Source organism: Spermophilus citellus, assembly GCF_964194105.1.
Source record: "Spermophilus citellus genome assembly, chromosome: 3".
Taxonomy (NCBI): domain Eukaryota; kingdom Metazoa; phylum Chordata; class Mammalia; order Rodentia; family Sciuridae; genus Spermophilus; species Spermophilus citellus.
In genome coordinates, this window is record NC_138184.1 from 183,226,357 (window position 1) to 183,248,347 (window position 21,991).

At 37.4% G+C, this 21,991-nt stretch overlaps 1 protein-coding gene across 4 annotated transcripts in view; it reads left to right on the forward strand.

Annotated features, from left to right (window-relative positions):
* Positions 1-21,711, forward strand: part of AASS (aminoadipate-semialdehyde synthase) — a 53,757-nt gene extending 32,046 nt beyond the window's left edge. For 3 of the 4 annotated variants that reach the window (XM_081285331.1, XM_081285332.1, XM_081285334.1), the window contains 12 exons: positions 125-192; positions 3,423-3,544; positions 3,721-3,847; positions 6,401-6,511; positions 6,609-6,717; positions 7,428-7,568; positions 12,959-13,126; positions 16,716-16,811; positions 18,374-18,489; positions 19,133-19,221; positions 19,746-19,922; positions 21,355-21,711. In XM_081285331.1, coding sequence (XP_081141457.1) covers positions 125-192; positions 3,423-3,544; positions 3,721-3,847; positions 6,401-6,511; positions 6,609-6,717; positions 7,428-7,568; positions 12,959-13,126; positions 16,716-16,811; positions 18,374-18,489; positions 19,133-19,221; positions 19,746-19,922; positions 21,355-21,473 — 1,443 coding nt within the window. In that variant the 3' untranslated portion in view covers positions 21,474-21,711. The remainder of the gene's footprint in view (positions 1-124; positions 193-3,422; positions 3,545-3,720; positions 3,848-6,400; positions 6,512-6,608; positions 6,718-7,427; positions 7,569-12,958; positions 13,127-16,715; positions 16,812-18,373; positions 18,490-19,132; positions 19,222-19,745; positions 19,923-21,354) is intronic. The other variant, XM_081285333.1, reaches the window with a different exon arrangement.
* The last annotated feature ends 280 nt before the right edge of the window (positions 21,712-21,991 follow it).

Below are 21,991 nucleotides of genomic sequence, written 5' to 3' on the forward strand. Positions count from 1 at the left end.
GAGGAGAGTGTGGGTGACTTTTGACTTCTGCCTCTCTGCCTCTTTTCTGTTGGTCACCAGCCCATGTTTGTAGGACTGAATTAGTTGGATGCTAAAAGAAATTTCTTGTGTCATATACATTTAGGCAGTGATCACATCCAACGGTACATTGACTGATAAATACAAATATATCCAGAAACTTCGAGAGAGTAGGTAAGTACTGTTTAGATTCTCCTGTTTTATATACATTTGTTCTTGGATTTGATGAGTATTTTTTAAAAACTTCAATGGGAGTTCTTAATTTTAGGCTTTTACAGCCTGCTAATTTTGATCCTGTCGTCTCTGTAAATGTAGAACATCCAAGCGAAGTGACTGGACTTAAATAAGCAAAAGTCCAAAAGGGCTGTCATTTGAGTAGCCCCTTGTTCTTCCTCTAGCATTTCATGTGTTTTGATTCCTCAGTCATTTTTTCAAAGGGAACTGAGAATATTAACTCCACTGTGGTGTTTTCCATTTGGATTTTAGATGAAGGTTGGGACTCTCTTTTTTCTAGTGTGTGGTTCTGGAAAATGGGCTTTTAGAAAGACATTAAGGGAAATAGTGAACAAAGCAAATAGTGACAGGTAATTTTCCCTAGGGATTCTCATTTGAAAGAAGGCACCACATAATGTTTTAGCAAATCTACCTAAGATAACAGTTCTCTTAGGTACTCAGCTGAGACTCCTGTTTCTTTCTTCTTGGATTCTGAAAACCTTGACACTTCTTTGGAATATTCTGATTTGCTCCAGCTGATTACACTTAGTTTGTATTTATATCTGCTCCACTGGTCTCTTCACATTTAAAAACATAGCTTGTGACTGAATTCTCAGGAGAAACTAGAGTGAGAAAACTAAAATATGTCTTGCTCAGTGGTTCTCCCTATAAGAATTGAGTAAAAAGATCTGCCCAGATCAAGTATTTCAAAGTTATGTCTTTCCCATATGGGTTTGCTTTATTTAATGAGGCAATGAAGCATTCTGGCAAAAGAGTGTTTAATTATTTTTTTAAAAGAAGCTAGCTCTATAATGCCATCAGAGAATTTCCTAGAGGGGCAACTGCACTTGGTGTATCCTACAGCTTCCTCTGTCTTTTTATTCTCATTATCTGATTATCTATTTCACTACTTATACCAGTCACATAGCTAATATGACAAATGACAATAATATCTTCACAATGTACCATATTTCATGTAGTAGCAGGTCTCCTTGGTTCCAACTATTAGGACTTCCCCTTCTACCTTCCCCAATGAATTCTTGTGCTAGGAGACTGATAACGAAGATTGCATTTTTTTTCTATTTTCAGTGTCTCACTAACATTAGTTCTTTTAATCCTCATGACTCTAGTTTAAAGATATGAAAACTGAATCTTGGTGGGTGTGGGGTATGGGGTGGGGTTACTTAGCTTGCTCCAAGCCACACAGTAAGAGGTACCACAGGAGTGTGAAACAGGTTCATATGAATTTAGAATATTTGGTCATATTTTAATTTCAATAATTTTTTTATGAGCAGCAACTCCTAAACAAATGATTATTCAATCATTTGTTATAAATACATATGCCAGTGTATTATGCAGACATTATAAAATACACATAGAATACTTTAAAGTTGGAATTTATGGTAAACAGTTTTTTAAGTCTTGCTAATCAGAACAACTAGATGCTATCATTAGATAACATTTTGAGACCCAGTATGCATTTAGAGCATTTACTGATAAAGAAAATTGATGTAGATCTTCATTTTAAATCTTGGTAATTTTAACTTTTGGGGACCAAAGTCTCACCTGATTATATTGTTATTATTCATAAGCTCATAATGCAACCAAGAAGAAGTTTGTACTAAGAGTAAAAGAATGATCTTCAATCCTTGATTTCTTTGCAGTGATCTTTTAGTCACTTTCCATTTGTGAAAGTAAATTTAGTTTAAAGTAGGTAATACAACTCATAAATCCTCTTAACCAAGCAAATGGAAACTGTAATATGTTGCAAAATACACAAACAAAAGGGGTGCTCTGTTGACCTCTCTCCCTGCAGAAACCCCACTCCTCTCTCAGGAACGAAGATTGCATTTTGAAAGGAAAATTTACCTTAGTTTGAATCCTGTCTGATTCTTGTGTTCTTTTCATCACTTGGCCCAGTGATCGTTCACCAGGAACCAGGGGCTTGGAGATCCTGAAGAAGTGAACAGGGTTAGAATCTAGGAATGAGTGCTTTAAAACATATTTTGAACATTTTATATTTATACATCAAAAAGTTTTAATTACACAAAATTTAGAAAATGTTATAGAAAGATTATACAGTAACCAATTAATGGTGATTCTTTGGAAGGTGAAATGGGATGGGAATAGCAGTTAGGGGAGATCTTTTCTCATTAGTGATATGCGTATGTTGTGAGTGAAGAGAGGCAGGGACATGTTATATTTATATTTATCATTTGTTAATAATGAAAAGATTCATGGTTTATAATTTGAGAGACATCCTGGCCTAAAGATTAAAACAGCTTCTGGCACTAGGCCAGCTCTATGGTTTCATGTTGATATTTGGGAATTTGATTCAAAAGACACTTAATGAGGGCTGGGGATGTGGCTCAAACTATAGCGTGCTCGCCTGGCATGCGTGTGGCGCTGGGTTCGATCCTCAGCACCACATACAAATAAAAGATGTTGTGTCCACCAAAAAAAAAAAAAACCCTAAAAAATAAATATTAAAAAATTTTCTCTCTCTCTCTCTCTTAAAAAAAGACACTTTATGAGTACCTTCCATATTCAAAGCATTAATGGGTTTATAATGATGTCTTCATCACTGTTTGTAGGAAATAAAGGCTTTTTCCCAGAATAAGGTTTGAATTCTAACAGAACAAACTGTTCGAAAATGAAACTCCATCCTGGAATTAGCCTCAAGTTTCTACAGTAAAGCCATTGCATTTGTAATTTTAGAGCTATGATTTTGACTGTTCTCATATGACGCTAAAGATACATAGCAAAACAACTTCTAATGTGTATAATAGTGATCTCAGATTATTGTCTCTTTGCACTGTTGTGAGGATTCAAATCAAGTCCCAAAGGAAAGCCCTTAGCATGACTGAATCACATCCCCTGGAAAGAAAAACTGTAAAGCCAATTTAGAGTTATGAGTAAGCCAAGAAGTGGTCCAGTGTCTGCATGGGAGGTCTAAACACACACAGGACATCTCAGTGATGTGAGGCTTCTGTCTTCATCCTACAAAATCTAAAATGGAAATGAAAGATCTTGGTATAGGGAATTTCTGTTCAGGTTCTTATTTAAGTAGTGTGGGAGAAATTATTTCCTCATAGTCTAGGTTTTGCTTTGTTTTTGGGACAGCAAGATTCTGCTATATATAATGCATAAGATTTTAAATGATACCCCCCACCTATTTTTTCCCCCCACAGAGAACGTGTTCAATCAATTTCAATGAGTACCAAGAAAAAGGTCTTGGTTCTTGGATCTGGCTACGTGTCTGAACCTGTGTTAGAATACCTGTCAAGAGACAGAAACATAGAAATAACAGTAGGTAAATAAGCCCTTGTTTTTTTTTTTTTTGTTGTTGTTGTTTTTAGGAAGAAGAAAAACTGATGTAAATTTTAGATAACAATTTTCTTTCTAAAATTATTTTTTGAAGATGTTGTATGTTACTCTTTGTCCAGTGGCAAGAAATCTAAAAATTGGAATTTTTAATTCTTGAAATAGGCTCTGACATGATGAATCAAATTAAACAGTTAAGCAAGAAATATAATATCAATCCTGTTAGCATGAACATTTGTACACAAGAAGAAAAGTTGGGCTCCTTGGTGGCAACACAGGATCTTGTCATCAGGTATTTGGAAAGAATGAGTTCTATATTTCTTTTTGGTTGTTATTTCTCTTCCCTTGTTTTCTCTTGGTCTTTCTCCTTCTCCCCTTCTCTCCTCTGCTCCTCTGTTCTCTTTTCAATTGAAATATGCATCCAATAAGGTGCATAAAACTTGTAGCTCAGTGAATTTTTAGAATGAACATATCCACATCAAGAAACAAATGGGAGTGGTACCCCAGGAACTCTTTGTGTCACTTACCATTCATCAACTTTGTCCTCTAGTGTAAATGCTCTTCTGGCTTCTAACATACAGATTAGGTTTTGTCTGTTTCCAACCTTGATGTACTTGGGTTCAACCAGTAATCCTTCCTTCATTCAACATTGTGATTGTGAGAAACGTTTGTTATTGTCTGGAATTGTAGTTTATTTATTTTCATGACTGTAGAATTCTTTTGTATGAATATACAATTGCTATTTATTTGACTGTTGGTAGATATTTAGGTTGTTTCTGGATTTTGAATTTATGAATTATGCTGCTATGAACATTTTAGTGTTTGTTTCTTGGTGACCAAATAGACTACGTTCTGATGATTTTAAACCTGAAGTAGAATTCATGGATCATTAGGTATTCATATTTCATGTTTTTGTCTATTTTTTCTTCTGGACTTGTAAGGCTTAAATGGAAAGGAGATTCTCCTATAAACATTTTAAGTCTTACATGGGAACATATCTTCCAATATAGTGATTATTGCTGCTTAAAAAAGCAGATCGAACTTTATAGATCTAACATTGATTGATAGATATACATGAGGTCAGTGCTAGATTTGAATGTCAAAGTCATGAGAATAGTGATTTATTCTTAGAATAGAATTTTTTCCAAAGTAGGAGGAAAAAAAAATACCTGCTTACTGATAGTGATTGCTTAATGTCCATAGTTAGATCAGATTCAAATTGTATCTTTGGAGGAAGTTTTGTAATGTCCATTTAAAAAAGTAGACTTGGAAAACAGATTGAATGAAAGGTGAGTCTAATTATAGGTGGGAAGTTATGCATTACCTCTTGATATCTTTGAATATAGGCTCACCTTGGGCACTTAAAAGTTTACTCATATTAGACATATTTTATATAAATTAATTTTTATTTAGCAAAAATTGGCTAAAGATAAATAGATCTTGTCTGGTAATGATATGACTATGATAAATAATTCTGATTCAAACTTGAGTAGTCTAACCTTAGTAAAGCAAAAATAATTTATCTTATCACACATGGATACTTAAATATGCCATTTTTCTGATAAAACAAAAAGAAAATAACATAATAAAACACACTTCGAAGGAAATCTGAAGCAAAATATGACAAGATAATGGATAAAAGCAATTTATTAATGTTCAAAATTCAAAATTAAGCAAACTAGTAGCCTTCAATAGCAGTTAGCCTTAGTAAAATCTGTTTTGTGTTTAACTTTTTTGTACATGGTGAATTTTATATGCTGAATAGTGGTGATTTTATTAGACATTATTATTCTGTATTATTCCTTAAATAACTTTATTATTTTTTAAGTTGGAAAAGTTATTTTGATATAAATACAGTGTTAGGGGTTTAAGAACTAAAATGGGCAAAAATGTTTTACAAATAAATATAATAATATAATAAATTTTAATGGTTTCAATTTTTAAAATTTTAGTTTTTAATGATTTAATATGAAATAGTAATCAAATTTGGTTAGTTTCTTTGAAAATCCATTTGCATTTTGAGTGTGTTTTTTACAACTGATACTTTTAATCCTTTTGGATTAATTGGGTTGAAGTCAAATGACTCAAGTTATGTCCCACTGAGTGCCCATTATATCACCTTCAAAAAGAGGGGTCAGCTCTAATCCCATTTTCCAAAAATCAAAACAACATCAACTGAAGTCCTTCCATCTAGACCTTGAGTGAAGAATGACAATTGCTCCTTTGTTTCTATATAACATATGAACAGACTGAGGGAAGAGATGGAGGTTAAGTGAGGGTCACTAAGGAGGCTTTTAGATGTGCCAATAGGATGAATTTATTCTATGAACTTCAGGGAGTCGTTGGTCATTTCTGAGAGAAGTGCCTTGGGACTGAATGTTAGTACAGATAAAGGTACGTCGGAAGGGGGTGTGTGTTAGTCAGCTTTTTGCAACAATGACAAACACCTGAAGAAAGTAACTTTGGGAAAAATTTGTTTCGGCTCAGGGTTCAGGAGATTTTGGTCCATAGTAGACTGGGCAGAAAATCATGGTGAAAGGGCAGGACAGAGGAAGTTCATGACAGCCAGGAAACAGAGAGATGGTAGGGGCAGGGACAAGACATAGTCCCCAGGGCATGCTCTCAGGTACCCACTTCCTCCAACTGTGCCCCACTTGCCTACAGTTTTCACTACATCCCAGCAGCCTATTCAGCTATCAATGGACTAATCCACTGATGAGGTCAGAGTCCATCCAATTACTTCCCCAAAGTCCCTCCTCTGTACATTGCTGATTAGGGGGAACATTCCAGATCCAATCCATAATGAAAAGAGAGTTTCTTATTTGTTTTTGCCTCTGTTTTTAAGCCTGTTGCCTTATGTGTTGCATCCTATCGTGGCCAAGGCATGTGTTGCAAGCAAAGTTAACATGATCACTGCAAGCTACATCACACCAGCCCTAAAAGAACTGGAAAAGAGGTGCGTTCCAACCATTTCGAACAAATTAAGTGGCTCTGTGGCTTTGTTTTCACTTTCTATCCAACTTTTTGTTGTTCCTCTTTCCACCTATTTGCAGTGTGGAGGATGCTGGAATCACTGTCATTGGTGAATTGGGATTGGACCCTGGGCTGGATCACATGTTGGCAATGGAAACAATCGATAAGGCCAAAGAAGTGGGAGCCACGGTGAGCCTAGTTTAATCCCAAAGTCCATTTAGAAAGACATTAAGAGGTCGTTTCTCGTGTACACAGTCTTTCTATAATTGTCACAAATGATGCTGCTGCATTATAGCTCATTCTTTGCAGGGGAATTTCAAATAAAATTTTGTGCCATCAGTCAAAAATATCAAACAATGTCTGAGTCTTGGGTAGCAAATAATTTTTAGAAAAAAATGGACATTACTACAATATTTTAGCTTCATAAAGAATTTAGACTGCTTTGGAGGTTCTGTAATATAGTCTGACTTTTGAAAGTGAGAAAAGGGTCTTTGGAATATCATCATTATGTTGGAGTATGAGATATTTGCACATAACAAAGTACTATTGAATATGTTAACTGTTTCAATTTTTGGAATATACAAATACATGTAAATTTTAATATGAACTGGAATTGATAAGAAGTAATTGATAAGAAGTTCATTTTTAAATGAACAAAATGTTAGTTACTCTCTCTAGACATCCCTTTTATTTTTAATGTTTATCAAATACAACTGAGTTAATCAAGTAGTGTCTGATGTTAAGGACATATATTTAAAAGCTTTAATACTTCAAAAGAAGAAAAACGTTACAGCAGATTTACCCCATGAATATCATTGCCCTGAACTGATGATTTAAATCCATTATTCTCCCTAACTTATTTTTTATTCTCTCTCATCCATTAATGTTTTTATTTACAGATTGAATCTTACATTTCCTACTGTGGTGGGATCCCAGCCCCTGAACATTCAGACAACCCTTTGAGATACAAATTTAGCTGGAGTCCAGTGGGCGTTTTGATGAATATCATGCAGCCTGCCACCTATCTGCTCAATGGAAAGGTAAAGAAATACCTTCAAAGCTTTAGAGATACAAACCTGCAATAACTGCCTAACAAAGTCCAAACTCTCTCTCCCTGAGTTGCTGCTGAGGTCCTCTAACAATGGCTCTGCTGCCCCCCACCCCCACATTGTCACTTCCTTTCCAGCATACATCTCTTGTACCATTTAGTGTGGTCTTACCTTCCAGCAAAGCCTGTGCACATTCTTCTCTCTTTGCCTTCTTGCAAATTGCTTTTGGAAATTCACATCTCATCTCTACACTCATACATTCTGGTCATCTTTGCATTTATTTCAGCATTTACTAAGTAGCTGCTGTTGTTGGCTGTGGGATGAGGCACCAAAGGCTGCCACACTGAATGCAGTGCCCATCCTCAGAGATGAGGATGGGGGTGGCTACCGGTACAATTTCATCCCTAGCTGCTGTGTAACAGAACATAAGAACTCTCCATATTTAGTATTATTTTTACCAATTTATGTAAGGAAACTGGCTCAGAGAGGATGTTCAAGGTCATCATCAGGGACTCAAATTCAGTTCTAAATGACTCCAAAACCTTTCCTTTCCCCTTTTCCTAGCTTGCTTCCTATTAGTGAAACAATAGACACTGGAATAAATAACTATAATATAAGAAGAAGAATTTCTAAAGTATACTAACATGCCACAGAAATACACAGAGGGCAGCTGATCTGACCTAGGTGAAGTGGTCAGTGGAGAGAGAAGGAAAAGCAATGGAGAGAAGGCTGAGCTCAGCCTGGAAGGATAAGAAGGTGCCATTCAGGCAGGGTGCTGAAGCAGACCTATGAAGGAGAAGTCAATTGTAGACAGTTAGGCTCAAGTGGCTGAGCCAGTATTAAATCACATGACTTGGGAGGTGGCTCCCACTTGTTTGGCCTAATTGATTGTTTCCATTGCCCATCAGCCAGGTCTTTCATGCCTATGGTGTAAATCTTGGTCATAAGCTTGGCTGCATATCAGATACCTGGGTCCTATCCTTAAAGTTCTGATTCACCAGAGTTTTGGGATTTAAAAAAAATCTTCCCAACTGATTCTAGTGTCCATCTACATTCTAGTGTGATCAGCAGACTATAGCTTCATTTAGAACCCTACTAAACAAGCAGGGCACTTTAGGCAAATGTGGGAAAGATACTGAATGCTTCAGAATAAGAAACTAAGTGCTGGCTTCCTTCACAGTGTCACCAAAGGCTAGGTAATAGTTAAGTCCATTGCATATCAGTCTCTGCATGTGTTATATAAACACTGAAATTTCATCCAATTCTCCAGTTCCATGAATCATCACGGTTTGGGCCAGAACCTCAGACTGATGTTCTCCTAAGTGCACATCCTTTCATGTGCTGCTTACTGTCTGCCTCCTGTTGCATTTCAGCAGCTCCTTCCACCTCTTGCATTCTGGAAGGACATTGGCCTGTGTTTCTTACAAATGCTAAGGCTGGCTGGAAAAACTTTTGCTTCAGTTATGCAAAATGCTTATTTTCAGGAGGCTATCTAAATGCTAGGGAAGATCCAATGAAAGGCTCAGCAGAATGCCTAGTGGAAGGAGCAAGGGATTGGACGCCCATGGACCTGGTTTTGTTCTGCCATGAGCTGGGTGGACTTTGGGCTTCTTGTCTAAAAAGGACAATAATATCAGCTTCACAGGGTTTCCACAATAAGACTCGGTGAAATCCTAGAGATTGCAATCTGCTTAACAACTGGTTGACAGGCATGTCATCAATCTTTAGCAGATATCAGCAAAATAAAGAAATTAATGGTCATGAGAAACAGGAAAAGCAAGAGGTTATTCTCGGGCAGCAGAAGTCATATTTGTTGAATTTGAAAGGAGTGCTTTTTCACATTTTCCTGACACTGTGGGGAATTTGAAAAAGAAAAAATGATGCTTTTCTTTCTTTGCATTTTTTTCAAGGTCCTGCTTAAGTTTCTTTCGGACAGCTTTGCCTGACACTCTGTCTTCCATTCACTCTTTTGTCTGAATTCAATCACATGTCAGATGCTTAACACTCCATTGTCTGTATTTTCCTGAGCATTGTATTAGTCACTCAGTAACTCAAGTGTATCCAGTCTGTCTCCCAAGCCAGACTGTTAAACTTCTTAAAACCTCTCTTGTATTCTTGTCCGTCCACCCACTCTGCTCCCATCACCTCCACCACAGAGCCAACCTTAAATGACATGCAGAATCTTACCGAGGGAGCCAAGTGACCTCTCTGGCTTCTATTTAAAATTGAAGTGTCAAACTTTTCCAGCAATTATAAAACGAGTTAGGACATATTATCTCACGTCCTTATGGTAAGTTCCAGCCACTGGTACTATTTCTAAATTCTAGTCAGGTTTCTAACAAGTCTGATTGCCTTCCACCTATTTGGAGACAGTGATTCATCTTCTCCTAGTTCCTTTTCCTCCACAGGTGGTGCTTTGCTTTCCTGCCTTGGGGAGGAAGACTGTCTTACGTTTGGGGAGGACATGGCAGAGCTTTGCCATGGTCTCTTTCAGCTTCCTCTCTCAGTCTACCCCAGATAAACACATACTTCAAGTAAAAACTGCTTCCTCTGCAATCGTAGCTTCGAGGTTAAGTTTTCTAGGAGCCCACTTTTCCTCTGCCTGCCAGCACCTGACTTCAACAGCCTTTAGGAAGTCAGGACAATTATGGCTGTCCCACTGCCCACAGCAATCCATACTTTTCAGATGCTCCACGGTGGCACACTCAGAGGCGATATACTGTGTCAATATCTTTTCAAAATACTCATTCATAAATAAGAACAATTAAGAAGGCTGTGTGATGAAGTAGAAAGCACATGGGCATTAGAGTTGGTTAGACCTGGCTTCAAGTTTGCTCCTGAGTGACTCTCTGAGCCTCAGTTTCTACCTCTGTCAAATATGTTATTGCCTAGATGAAAGAGAAGGTACCCAAGGCACTTGAAATACTGTGGGCCTGGAATAAATGACTCTATGTTTCCTGTGTTAAATTCCTCGTTGTATCACTTGAGCAATTTTCATATCACATCAGTTGTCAGTCAGGATTTCCAGGATTTTAGAGTAGAAGTAGGTGACTTTCTGAAAACCTATAAGGATAAGATATACTCTCTGTGGTTATAAACATGTCAAAATATACTCTACTGTCATGTATTTCTAAAAAGATCAAATAAAAATAAATAACTAAAAACTAATTACATAGGGAAAAAATTTTCTTGTTGCTTAGTGATGAAGCAGATTGTGGTTATTTGAATGTTTGATATAAAACATTTGACAATGATTCTTAATGACTAGGAGATGTATTTGTGTGTGTGTGTGTGTGTGTGTGTGTGTGTGTGTGTGTGTAAAACATTTGGACTTAGTGTGGCCTGCAACATCAATGAGAGATGAGCCAGATTCTGCTGAGAGTAGGTCTTGGATGTTAGTATCATCAGAGAATAAAGAAATGAAATGCATACTCTCTGTGAAGTAGATACATCTTTCTGTCTTCATTCAAGTCATTACTTAAATATTAAACATGACAGGGTTTATTGAACCCGTGGTATGTCGCTAGAAATGCAACTCTGAATTGATACAAGTGGTAATGATTACCCTGTAATTTTCTGGATCTGGTTGCTTAGCCAACTGTCAGTCTCTCTAAATGAATCAATACCATTCAGTTTACAGTTCCTGATTTTCTTCCCCAGAATTCATGATGGACTTACGAACTAGCTGATTTATTTCTCATTGGTAAGATGCTGGACTTTCATCTTTCATCATTTTTATTCAGTTTTTCTTTTTAAAAAATTTCCTAACCTTTAAATAAGTAAACAGAACTTTGGAATTGCCATAGGTTATAGAAGGGAAATGGATGTGGAGACCCTAAACGTCAACATTTACCTTCTTTATTTGATTTTCAAAAAACTTTAGAATCATATCAGAAGATTTATTTTAAACAAATAGTACAGAAATGGTCTCTCTGGAACTGTTAGTGGTGCATCGCAGAAGGGGTTACAAGAAAATTAAATGGGAGGCATTCCTCACAGCAGCACAGCGTTTTAACCAGAGAGATTCTGCCAATCCTGACACTGCAGTCTGGGCAGGCCTTTTCCTCCTGGTCTTCCGCCATATTGAGATGAGGTGTTGATTGCTCATGTTAAGGCACATGTGGAGCCCATCTGCAAATAACTATGGGAATAATTAAGTGTAGCCAAAGCATTGCCTTTGGGAAAATTCCTTTGAGTTCGTCCTGAGGCCCCCTGGAAACCTCTTTGTGCCTTATCCAGTGTACAGTTTTAGAGATGTGGTCAGAGATGGTGGCTCGCTGTGCAGCCAGGACAAAATCCAGCTCACTAGGATCCCTGACCCAAAGTCTCAGCCCTGATTTTATCACTTCAGAATTCTTTCCATTATCTCTCAGATAACCACAAACCTCACAAACTAAAAGAAAATGTAATTCTCCAATTAAAATAAAGACAAAACCAAGCAAAAAAAAAAAAAAAAGCTTTACTGCATTTTGTTTTTTTTTCCACTTGCCCTTTATTTATTTATTTATTTTCTTAATTGATTTAATTAGCTACACATGACAGTACAATGATCTTGACATATACATTTGAGTCAGATGGGATATAATTTCTCATTTTTCTGAGTGTACAGATTGCAGAATTACATTGGTCATGCAGCTTTACTGCATTTTGAATGTGCGTGTGGGAGGAGGTACAGGTAAAAGATGTGGTGAGATATCAAAGAGCTTGGGAATCCATGATTAACTTATCGGCCATACGATTATGGGTAGTACTTATTTGAGTTTCACTGTATGCTCTCATTATTGTCTTTGTTGTGAAGGGAGATCTCCTCACAACCTCACCTGCCCTCTAACATGTACACAAAGTTTTATGTACTGGTCTGGCTGTGAGCTCTTTGTAGTTGCTACTTCATGGTTCCAGGTACTGGATAGACATCTAGTTAATTTTCAATGAGAAAAAGAGTAGATGGAAGACAGAGATTACATCTTACTCATCACTGTCCTTATTCTCTCCACAATTTGTGTGATCCCTGGACATACATAGTGCTGCTCAATAAATGCTAGCTGTGTGAATGGAATGTATGACTCATGCCTGACATGGCATTCAAGAGGGTGTGAGAGTGAAAAAAAAAAAAAGAATATTGCCATGCTGATTTGAACATAGAAGCCATTTAAATAAGTATCTGTTATTTTTGCCTTTGTGTTACCGTAATTCATAAGTTTATTGAAAAATTTATAAATTATGGTAACAGTGAAACAGTTTGACTCTGGGATGCTGATTATGGTGGTTTCATTAAAATTTAATTACTTAAACTTCTGTTTCCTTGGGGTAGTTTATGTAGATGAACCCAAAGGGGATCAAGCTCTGCTGCAACCCCACCTGCATCTCTTCAATGTTCTCAGGTCGTGAACGTCACAGGAGGGGTGTCCTTTTTGGATGCAGTCACTTCCATGGATTACTTCCCGGGACTGAATCTGGAAGGGTATCCCAATAGAGACAGTACCAGATACGCTGAGATCTACGGCATTCCGTCTGCCCACACGCTGCTGCGGGGGACACTGAGGTATAAGGTCAGCAACTGTATTGTAGATTAAACACCTTGCCATTTTTGATGTGAGTGTGTGAATACTTAATTTCCCTTATTGATCAAAGTAATTGAGATGATAAACCAATCCACAGCCTCTTTTCTTTTTTGATTAACAGTTTTAGAATGTCAGATGTCAACTCAAAAATCACAAAGGAGAATGTAATGCCTTATTAGCAGTCAGGGGCAAGCAGGTTCAGGTTTGTGAGATTTAGGGGCCATGGGGCCTCACCAGGACTCAATTTCTCTTTGTTCCCCAGCCCTTTTGGCCAGGATTCCCTGCAGTCTGGATTTCCACACAGTGGCAGGCGGGTGGCAGGGGCTTTACTTCTTGCACTCTGTCAAATCCAGTGGAAATATAAAACCTCATCTTTCTAATCATTAAAAATGTAATTTTTGTCTCTTTAGCTGGGATTTATCTCCGAGGTTGGTAGAGTAAAAGTATAGTCTGATCTATGATATTCCATATTGATGAAGGTGGAGTCAGTCTCATTCAAAACATCTGGTTTGGAGCTAGGGAAAGGGACAGGGTGAGAGGGACTTCCCCAAAGCACACCTGGAAGTTTTTAAAATATTTTTTTTAGTTGTCAATGGAAATCAGTGGTTGATTTCATATTGAGATCCTTAACTTATTACATCTTCTGGTATCCACAATAAACTGATATTCAGAGTTCTGTATGGCCATGAACTTGGGAGCTTCATCCTTTTTATCTGCTGCTTTGCATCCATAGTTCAACTTCTCCCCCATTCTGTCCCCTTCCCAAACTCTCCTGACCACTCTGCTGCCTCAGGATCCTGGTGACCATTGTTATTCTTTATCTGTGCATATTTGATCTTTGACATTTTTTTTTTAAAAAAAGATTTCACATATAAGTGAGATCATACAGTATTTTTCTCTTTTGTCTGACTCATTCACTTAGCATAATGTCTGCCAGGTTCATACTCCTATATAATAGTAATTATTATTTTTTGTGGTCTCAGGATTGAACTGAGGGCCTTGTGCATACTAGGTGAGCACCTTACCACTTGAGCTACATCCACAGACTCTATTTATTTATTTATTTAAAGAAAAGACAACCGTTTTATTTCTTACTTGTTGAAACATCTATTGGTTTTGTGTCTCCCAATATTTACTTCCTAGCATTTTAGTATTATTTATATGTGTATTTTTATTGTCTCCCCCAAAAGATTATAAGCTCCCAGAGGGCAGGTTGGCAGTCATACTCTTATGAGTGTGATGTGCTCATTGTCCAAAGTTAAACAAGATGTCAGTGATAATGTCCTAAGAGACCTAAAAGCCCTGGCTCCCCAACAAGCCTGTAGGCACAGCAGAAATTCTTGTGTGAACTAGTCATGCCATCCCCTGCTCTGGAAGATTTCTTGATCTGTTTTTCTTCAATTAGTTCTATGTGAGTAGTAACATTTTTGGAGGTGGAGTCCAGGAGTTAGAATTTCTGGAGAGTTTTCAGTATAGTCTTTTGCTAAACATGCAGACTTAGGAATAAAGGATCTTAACAGATTTAAGTATTGACTAGAACCCTCAATGTGTATGAATAAGAGCTAAGTCCATGAAACCCCTGACCATGGAAGACGTTGCAGTATTTGTCTTGAGGACTGCCCTGAGCAAGCTATGGCAACCTTCAGCAACCCAAACATACTCTCTAGGGCTGGAGATAAGACACTATCATTCAAATATGACAGGGAGGCCTTGGTGACATCCTCTGCCTGCCTGTCACATGCTGTCCTTCCAGATCCAGTGTGGTAACACCTTTCTCTGGGATCTTCCTAAATCCTTGCCCTTGACTCACCCCTTTCTTGTTTATGCCAGTTTCTGCTCCTTTGTGCTCCCACAACTGTGTCCACCTCTGTCATAGCACCAATAATATTCTATGGTAGCTTGGTCATCAGTGGTCACTTATAATCACTATTTGTTTGCCAGGCATCATTTTTTTTTTCTGTCTTATCTGACCCTCTGCTGGTCCGCAGTTTCTTCGTGGATAGGAATTAAGTTTTTCATCTCTGAGGTTTCAGCCCCTGAAATGTGCCAGCAGTTTTGCTCAGTGTTTATTGAAGACAGTCTATAAAGTAGCTTCATTTCTGGAGGTCTCCATAAAACTATTCCTGGGGCTGGGAATGTGGTTCAATGGTAGAACTCTTGTCCAGCATGCATGAAGCCCTGGGTTCAATCCCAGCACTGCAAAAATAAAAACAAAACAAAACCTATATTTCTGAGATTAAGAAACCTTTAGTACCTGTCAGATCATTGAAGCAAACTTGCATGTTCCTTTTTTTGTTTTGTTTTGTTTTTCCTCTTTGAATAGCTAGAATATTACAACCTTGCAGAAATATGAAAATTACCAGTTGACCACACTTTTAATGATGAAATCTCTGATGGCTACCAGGAACTATTATTTATATTAAAAACTATGTTGCTTTCCAACATTACTTTCCTCTCTCTTTATCCTTGAGCTGTTATTGTAGCAGCCACTGAGTTCCCTGTTTCAGGATTCACATTCCCCCCCCTGATTTGCAAACAGAACAAAGGCTGTTTTTGTTGTTGTTGTTTGTTTGTTTGACCTAATATGTCAATCAAAAATTTTATTCTGTAATTTGCTCTCCTTTAGCAGAATGAAATGCTGGAATGTAGGAAAATGACGTGACGGTGTGAGAGTAAAGGATATATACTCAGTAATATATTGTGATGATATAATAAATATAATATAATTAAATATAATGTCCTGCTTTCTATGCCTATGGTCCAGATGAACAGACACAAAATAACGTATTAATTGCCAGTGGAGGTAGTACAAAGGCTATGGAATTCAGGAAAGGGAATGTCCACTCACTTGGGGTTTCAGAGTTGGATCCAAGGGAGGGGCAGGCATTCCACAGGTGAAGAGAGGTGGTTAACATGTTGCAGACACAGGAGCCGCAGGTGCAGAAGAGCCCAGATGTTTAGGGATGGTTAGAGATGGAGAGTCAGGCTGCAGGGACACATTGTGATGAGTTTTATATAATATACCAAGGACTTCAGATGTAACCTGAAGGACATATGCAGAACTTTAATGTGAGTGGTTGTATGATCATATCCACATTTTAGAAACTTCGATTCTCAACCTTTCTTCCTTTGCCCTATATATTTTAGGGTAGCAGTTCTTAATCAGTAGAATGGATTATGTGCTTTGGAGAATATTTCCATAAATTCCTTCTTCCATGATAAGAAAGAGCAAAACTGACTGTTCTATTAAATAACAGTCTGCTGAACTGACTCTATCTATATATTGCACATGGAAATTTGCCCTTATGCTGTCCGAAAATACCACTCACATAGTCATGGAAACAGGAATAAAGGCCCAAGTTTTGCAAGGTATTTTATATAAACAAGTAGAATTTTTATGCCACTACTTATTGGTTTGAACTTGGAGGTGATTGTATCCATCTCAGCAATACAAATGACTATTTTCAGTATGTTTTCTAATTTAGTTACAAAGATAGATCCTCTTTTCAAAAAATCTTGAAAGTTGTTTTCTTATAAGAGAAAAATTTCATATGCTGATTAGTAATTCTTGTTTCAGGGATATTCCAAAGCTCTGAATGGATTTGTAAAACTGGGTCTGATCAACAGAGAGGAATATCCTGCTCTTCGACCTGAGGCCAACCCTCTCACCTGGGTAAGCCACTTGGGAATTGTGTGCTGTCTGCTGCTCTTCAGAAAAGCCTTCTGAAATGATCAGATGTGCAGTTGGCAGCTGAAGTAGGAAGACAAATCCTTGCCCTAAAGGTCTCCTTCTATTCACCACTACTGAAGGATGGAGAAGGCCAGGGATTGACACATCAAGCCTATTTTCCATGTTAGCTTGTACCATTGGATCACTCCTCCGAGCTCTGAAAATAGACCTACTTGTTCTCTGCTTTGGGCTCTGAGATCCTCCAACTGTATAATGGTAGCAGGAGTCACTTGGGCCCTTGAATATGATAATCCAGAAGAGATGCTGTTGTATCACAGAGTTTGACTCCTAACCCCTAATCCCGCCAATCCTCTCACTTGGCCATTCATAACCATGACTAATTTGAGTTTTAGTTACTCAGTTTATGTCCATATCTTTGATCTTAGAGTTGGAAGGGACTTTGGAGGCGTGGAACTGAATATAAAGTGTTAGCTTGTTACCAGCTGATCATTCAATTTACACGAATGTGCCCATATTTCAGCAGAGATGCCAACAGAAATGTACCACAGGGAAAGAGGACCAATGTTTTCAGTGTAGTAATTTTGTGCATCTGTAATCCTTTTCAATTAAAGTTTTACCTATCATAAATTTACCTGTTCGATAGTAATGAGTAAATACCTTTAAAGAGAACCTGGGTTTGAGGCAGCTAGGTTGCAGAGGGTGGTGCAGGCATTCTTAGGGTGGAACCAGTATGTTGATCACTGTAGTCTAGAACAGTGGTTTATACACATTTTTATTTTTTTGGTAAAGGATTAGACTGTAAAAGTTTTTGACTTTATGTGCTAGATAGTCTCTGTGGAACCATTCAGTTCTGCCATGGACAATACATAAATCAATGGGAATGACTGTGTTCTAATAAAATTTTTATTTATGAAACATGTGATGAGCCACATTTGGCTTGTGAACCAACTTTTTGACCCCTGATTTAAAACATGACTTTCCCTTTGGGAGCCTGGTAAAAGTTTTGTTTAGAAAGTAGAAAAGGATGTGGCCACTGAGATTTTTTTTTTTTTTATACTTGCCAGTTCTTTCTCATCTCTTGAACCTACAAAAGCACTCTGGTTGCTATTGGTAACCACAGAGCCAAGTCCCTTCCACTTTATCCTGGCCAAAATTGACTGCTGGAGGGTGGCGAAGAGTGGGCGAAAAATGTGATGGAGAGGATATATGAAAGCTAGAAATATGCTGACATTTCCCTTACTTAGTATTGAGTGTTTACCACTGAAATATTATTCTGGAATACCATGCATAAATGTGTAGGGGTGAAGATGCATGCACATTGCTGTTTCTAACTTAAAATTTTGAAGTATTTTTATCTTTTTTCCTCATTTAAATTTTTTTCTAATTATGCATGACAATAGAATGCACTTTGACACATCATATATTAATGGAGTAAAACTTCTCATTCTTCTGGTTGTGCATGATATAGAATCACACTGGTTGTGTAGTCATGTATACACATAGGATAATACTGTCAGATTCATTATCTTTATTTTTCTAATCAGAAACAACTCCTCTGTGACCTAGTTGGGATTTCACGCTCCTCCACGTGTGATATGCTTAAGGAAGCTGTCCTCAGGAAACTGGGAGGGGACAAAAGCCAGCTGGAGGCTGCTGAATGGTAAGCACTCCCCATTCAAGTTAGAGCAAAATATATTGGACCAATGATTACTTGGTCCTTTCTAGTCAAAGAAAGGTAAAGATACAACCAAGCATTTTGCATCTGCCTTGGGTTAACTAACTGCTCTAATGTTGGTCTGCTATGGAGAGATTACTGCATGTTCATATGGGGATAAAAAGTAGGTAAAAAGAGGAACTAAATGACACTTAAAATTTGGAAAATGTTCATTTTGAAAAACTTCTCATTTATTCCTGAATAAAGTGGTATGATTTCGCTTTCCTGTAGGAGATTTTCTGAGTATTCCCCAATACTTTAAAATGTTTATTCACATAATTGCTGTGTGTTATGCAGGTACACTTAAAGTGGAGCAGCTAATCTGTAATCTCACAAAAAGCTTTTTTACAATGTGGATTTACAATGCATTATTTCTGTTCTGCTGCAAGGAGCAATCTCTGGGGTAGTCTGGGGAGGACTCCAAAAGGTTAAAACATCATCATTTTATAATTTAGGAGAGATCTAGAACTTGGGCAGTTACCTTGCAATTCTGTCCTTTTGAGATAAAATTTGTGACTCTCTATTCTGCTTCCCAAATAAGAACATGTATAGGGCTTGAATTAAAGCAGCCACTTCTTGTACTTTTCAGGTTGGGCTTACTTGGGGAAGATCAAGTCCCCCAGGCTGACTCCATCGTGGACGCCCTTTCCAAGCATTTGGCCTTGAAGCTCTCCTATGGTACGATGTGGGGGTCATAGAGAAGTATCCCTAAGGACAAGTCATACAATAGAATTAGAGGAGTAGATTGCCAGGCTGGAACCAAGCAGTAGAAATAGGGAGAAGGGATGTGAGGGAAAGGATACTTGAGCTGTTTTTCCAGAGTGTGAGGATTTTTAGGTAAGAATGAACTTAAATACTGTGGGAAAGGAAACAGAAATAGCTTTACTGTAACTTATTAGGAAATACTTAAGGAGCATTTTTGGAATTGTGTGTGTGGCCTCTATGGTACTGTCCTTGTGACTGCATAGCCAGTGATCATGACCTCAACAAAAGAACATGATCAGAGTTTTAATTTCCTTGAGTTTTTTTCCCTTGGTTCTGGGTCTGAAAAACAGTAGGATAATGGTCTAATGACCATATGCAATGGGAAGGAAAGTTTGTGAGAGGAGAAGGAGTCAAGCAGGAAATGAGACATAATATTTGAGTTATAATGAGTTATTTGAGTTATAGTGGCATTTTTCAATGTCTGTGTTTATTTTAAGGCCCTAAGGAAAAAGACATGATTGTGATGAGAGACAGCTTTGGAATCAGACATCCTTCTGGACATTTAGAAAATAAAACTATTGATCTTGTGGTTTATGGAGACTTCAATGGCTTTTCAGCAATGGCTAAAACTGTGGGGTTACCCACTGCCATGGCAGCCAAAATGTTGCTTAATGGTAAGTTCTGTTCACTTAAGGGCTGATTCTGTCTTCATATCACCTTCAAGTCATTCAGGGCTGGACATCAGATAATTACTCTTGAGCATAACACTGGCATTGACTGAAAGTGAGCTATCTGAGAAGATCCCTTACTGGGAGGTCACCATGTGGAGAGGGAAGAGTATAGGCTTTGGAGAAAGACCTAATTTCCACCCAGCCCAGTCATAAGATAGTTGTGATGGGTTATCATTTACTCAGCACCTCTGAGTACTTTCTTCATCTTGAAAGTGGGTATTGCTATCCCTAATTCATAAGGCTATTGTCACGTTTGGGTGAAATAACATGTCAATTCCTGCAACATACAGGGACCCACAAGGGAATGTTAATTTCCTTCCATTATGAACCTTAGTTTATTAACTTTGTATTTCAGCATGTTGTCTGTACTTAGTATTTAAGATTATGGATGCTTCTTGATTTACCACAGGCTTTCATCCTGGTGCACTCATTGTATGTTGAAAACGTCTTAAGTTGAAAATGCATCGACTACACCTAGCCTAATGAACATCAACTTAGCAACTCAGTTTACTGTAGAGTATCAGGTATTCACTCTGGAGATCTCATGGCTGACTGGGAGTTGTGGCTGGCTGCTGCTGCCCAGCATTGCATGAGAGTATCATATGGCATATCACTAGCCTGAGAAAAGATAAAGATCCTAAGTTGATTTATATCACATGTGTCTATTCCATATAAATGCATTGATTTATATTGAACACACCATGATAACGTTGAAAATCCCAATATGTCAAACCATCTGAAATCTGGAACCCTCTATAAATGAATTCAAATTTTAACTCTCCACTTTCCCCTTATGATCACATATACATTCAATAAGCATTACCTCTGAATATGATTAAGCATTACCTCTGAACATGATACTCCATTTGGCCTGTCTGAAAGAAGGAAGGGAGTGAAAAACATCAATATGTGTAAATGTGAAATAATGAGCAAACACATCTACAAAGCATATCAGATAATGTCAAATTAAACTTCTCACTTGGTCTTTGAGGAACCCGGAACCACAGTGAAGAAGCCGTAAAGGCTAGGGTCATTATGGAAGTTATGAAAAGTGCCCAGACTTACTGTTTCAGCCATCCTAATAGGTACTAGTGGTCAAATAATCAGATTGGTTTCTGTTCATTCTGGCAGGAATTAATGCAGTTAATGACACTGAGTTCAGCTATGTTTTCAATCCAAAATTTGTCCCTTTTTCTTACAGTGACTTGACAAAGTAATGGTCTAGCAGGGAACATATAAGCAGCTGTTTTAATGTCAGGCTTCCGACCATCTGTTATGCTGAGATTATTGCTGGGGTGATACCTTCCCTTTTGCTGGGGAAGTTAACTTTTAGCACCATCTTTGAAATGATAATCACACTTTTATTTTCTTCCAGGTGAAATTGAAGCCAAAGGCCTGATGGGGCCCTTCTCAAAGGAGATCTATGGGCCCATTTTGGAGCGGATTAAAGCAGAAGGCATTGTATATACTACACAGAGCACAATCAAGCTATAATTGGGAATTTTATTGTTTTTATCTTCCCAAACAACACAACTCTCAACTTTTGTGTGATAAATATGATTGTTAATATGCTATTTTATAAAGTATAAAGCATGATATATTTTGATTAAGTTAATACAATGGCTTTTGAAATGCAAATCTCTATTTTAAAATGAAATTTTTTAGAATAGGAGAATGTTTGTCATTACCAGAGAAATTTAGTAATTCTACCATGTACTTTTTCATATATATATATATATATATATATATATATATATATATATGTAAAAGTGATAATTACCATATGTTAATTTATTATGCTTCATTTTTTCTTATAAGAACATATTTTCCTATAATCAGCAAATGAAGTTTTACTGTTTTAATCAGAAAAATTTCTCATATACTTATATTTTTATATTTTAAAGTGATTTTTAGATTACTTATCTACAAACCTTTTCAAAATGTTATTTTGTGACTTTTTTTTGTAAAGTTATCATTTATTCAGTGAATGCCATTTTTAACTGCTTTCTCTG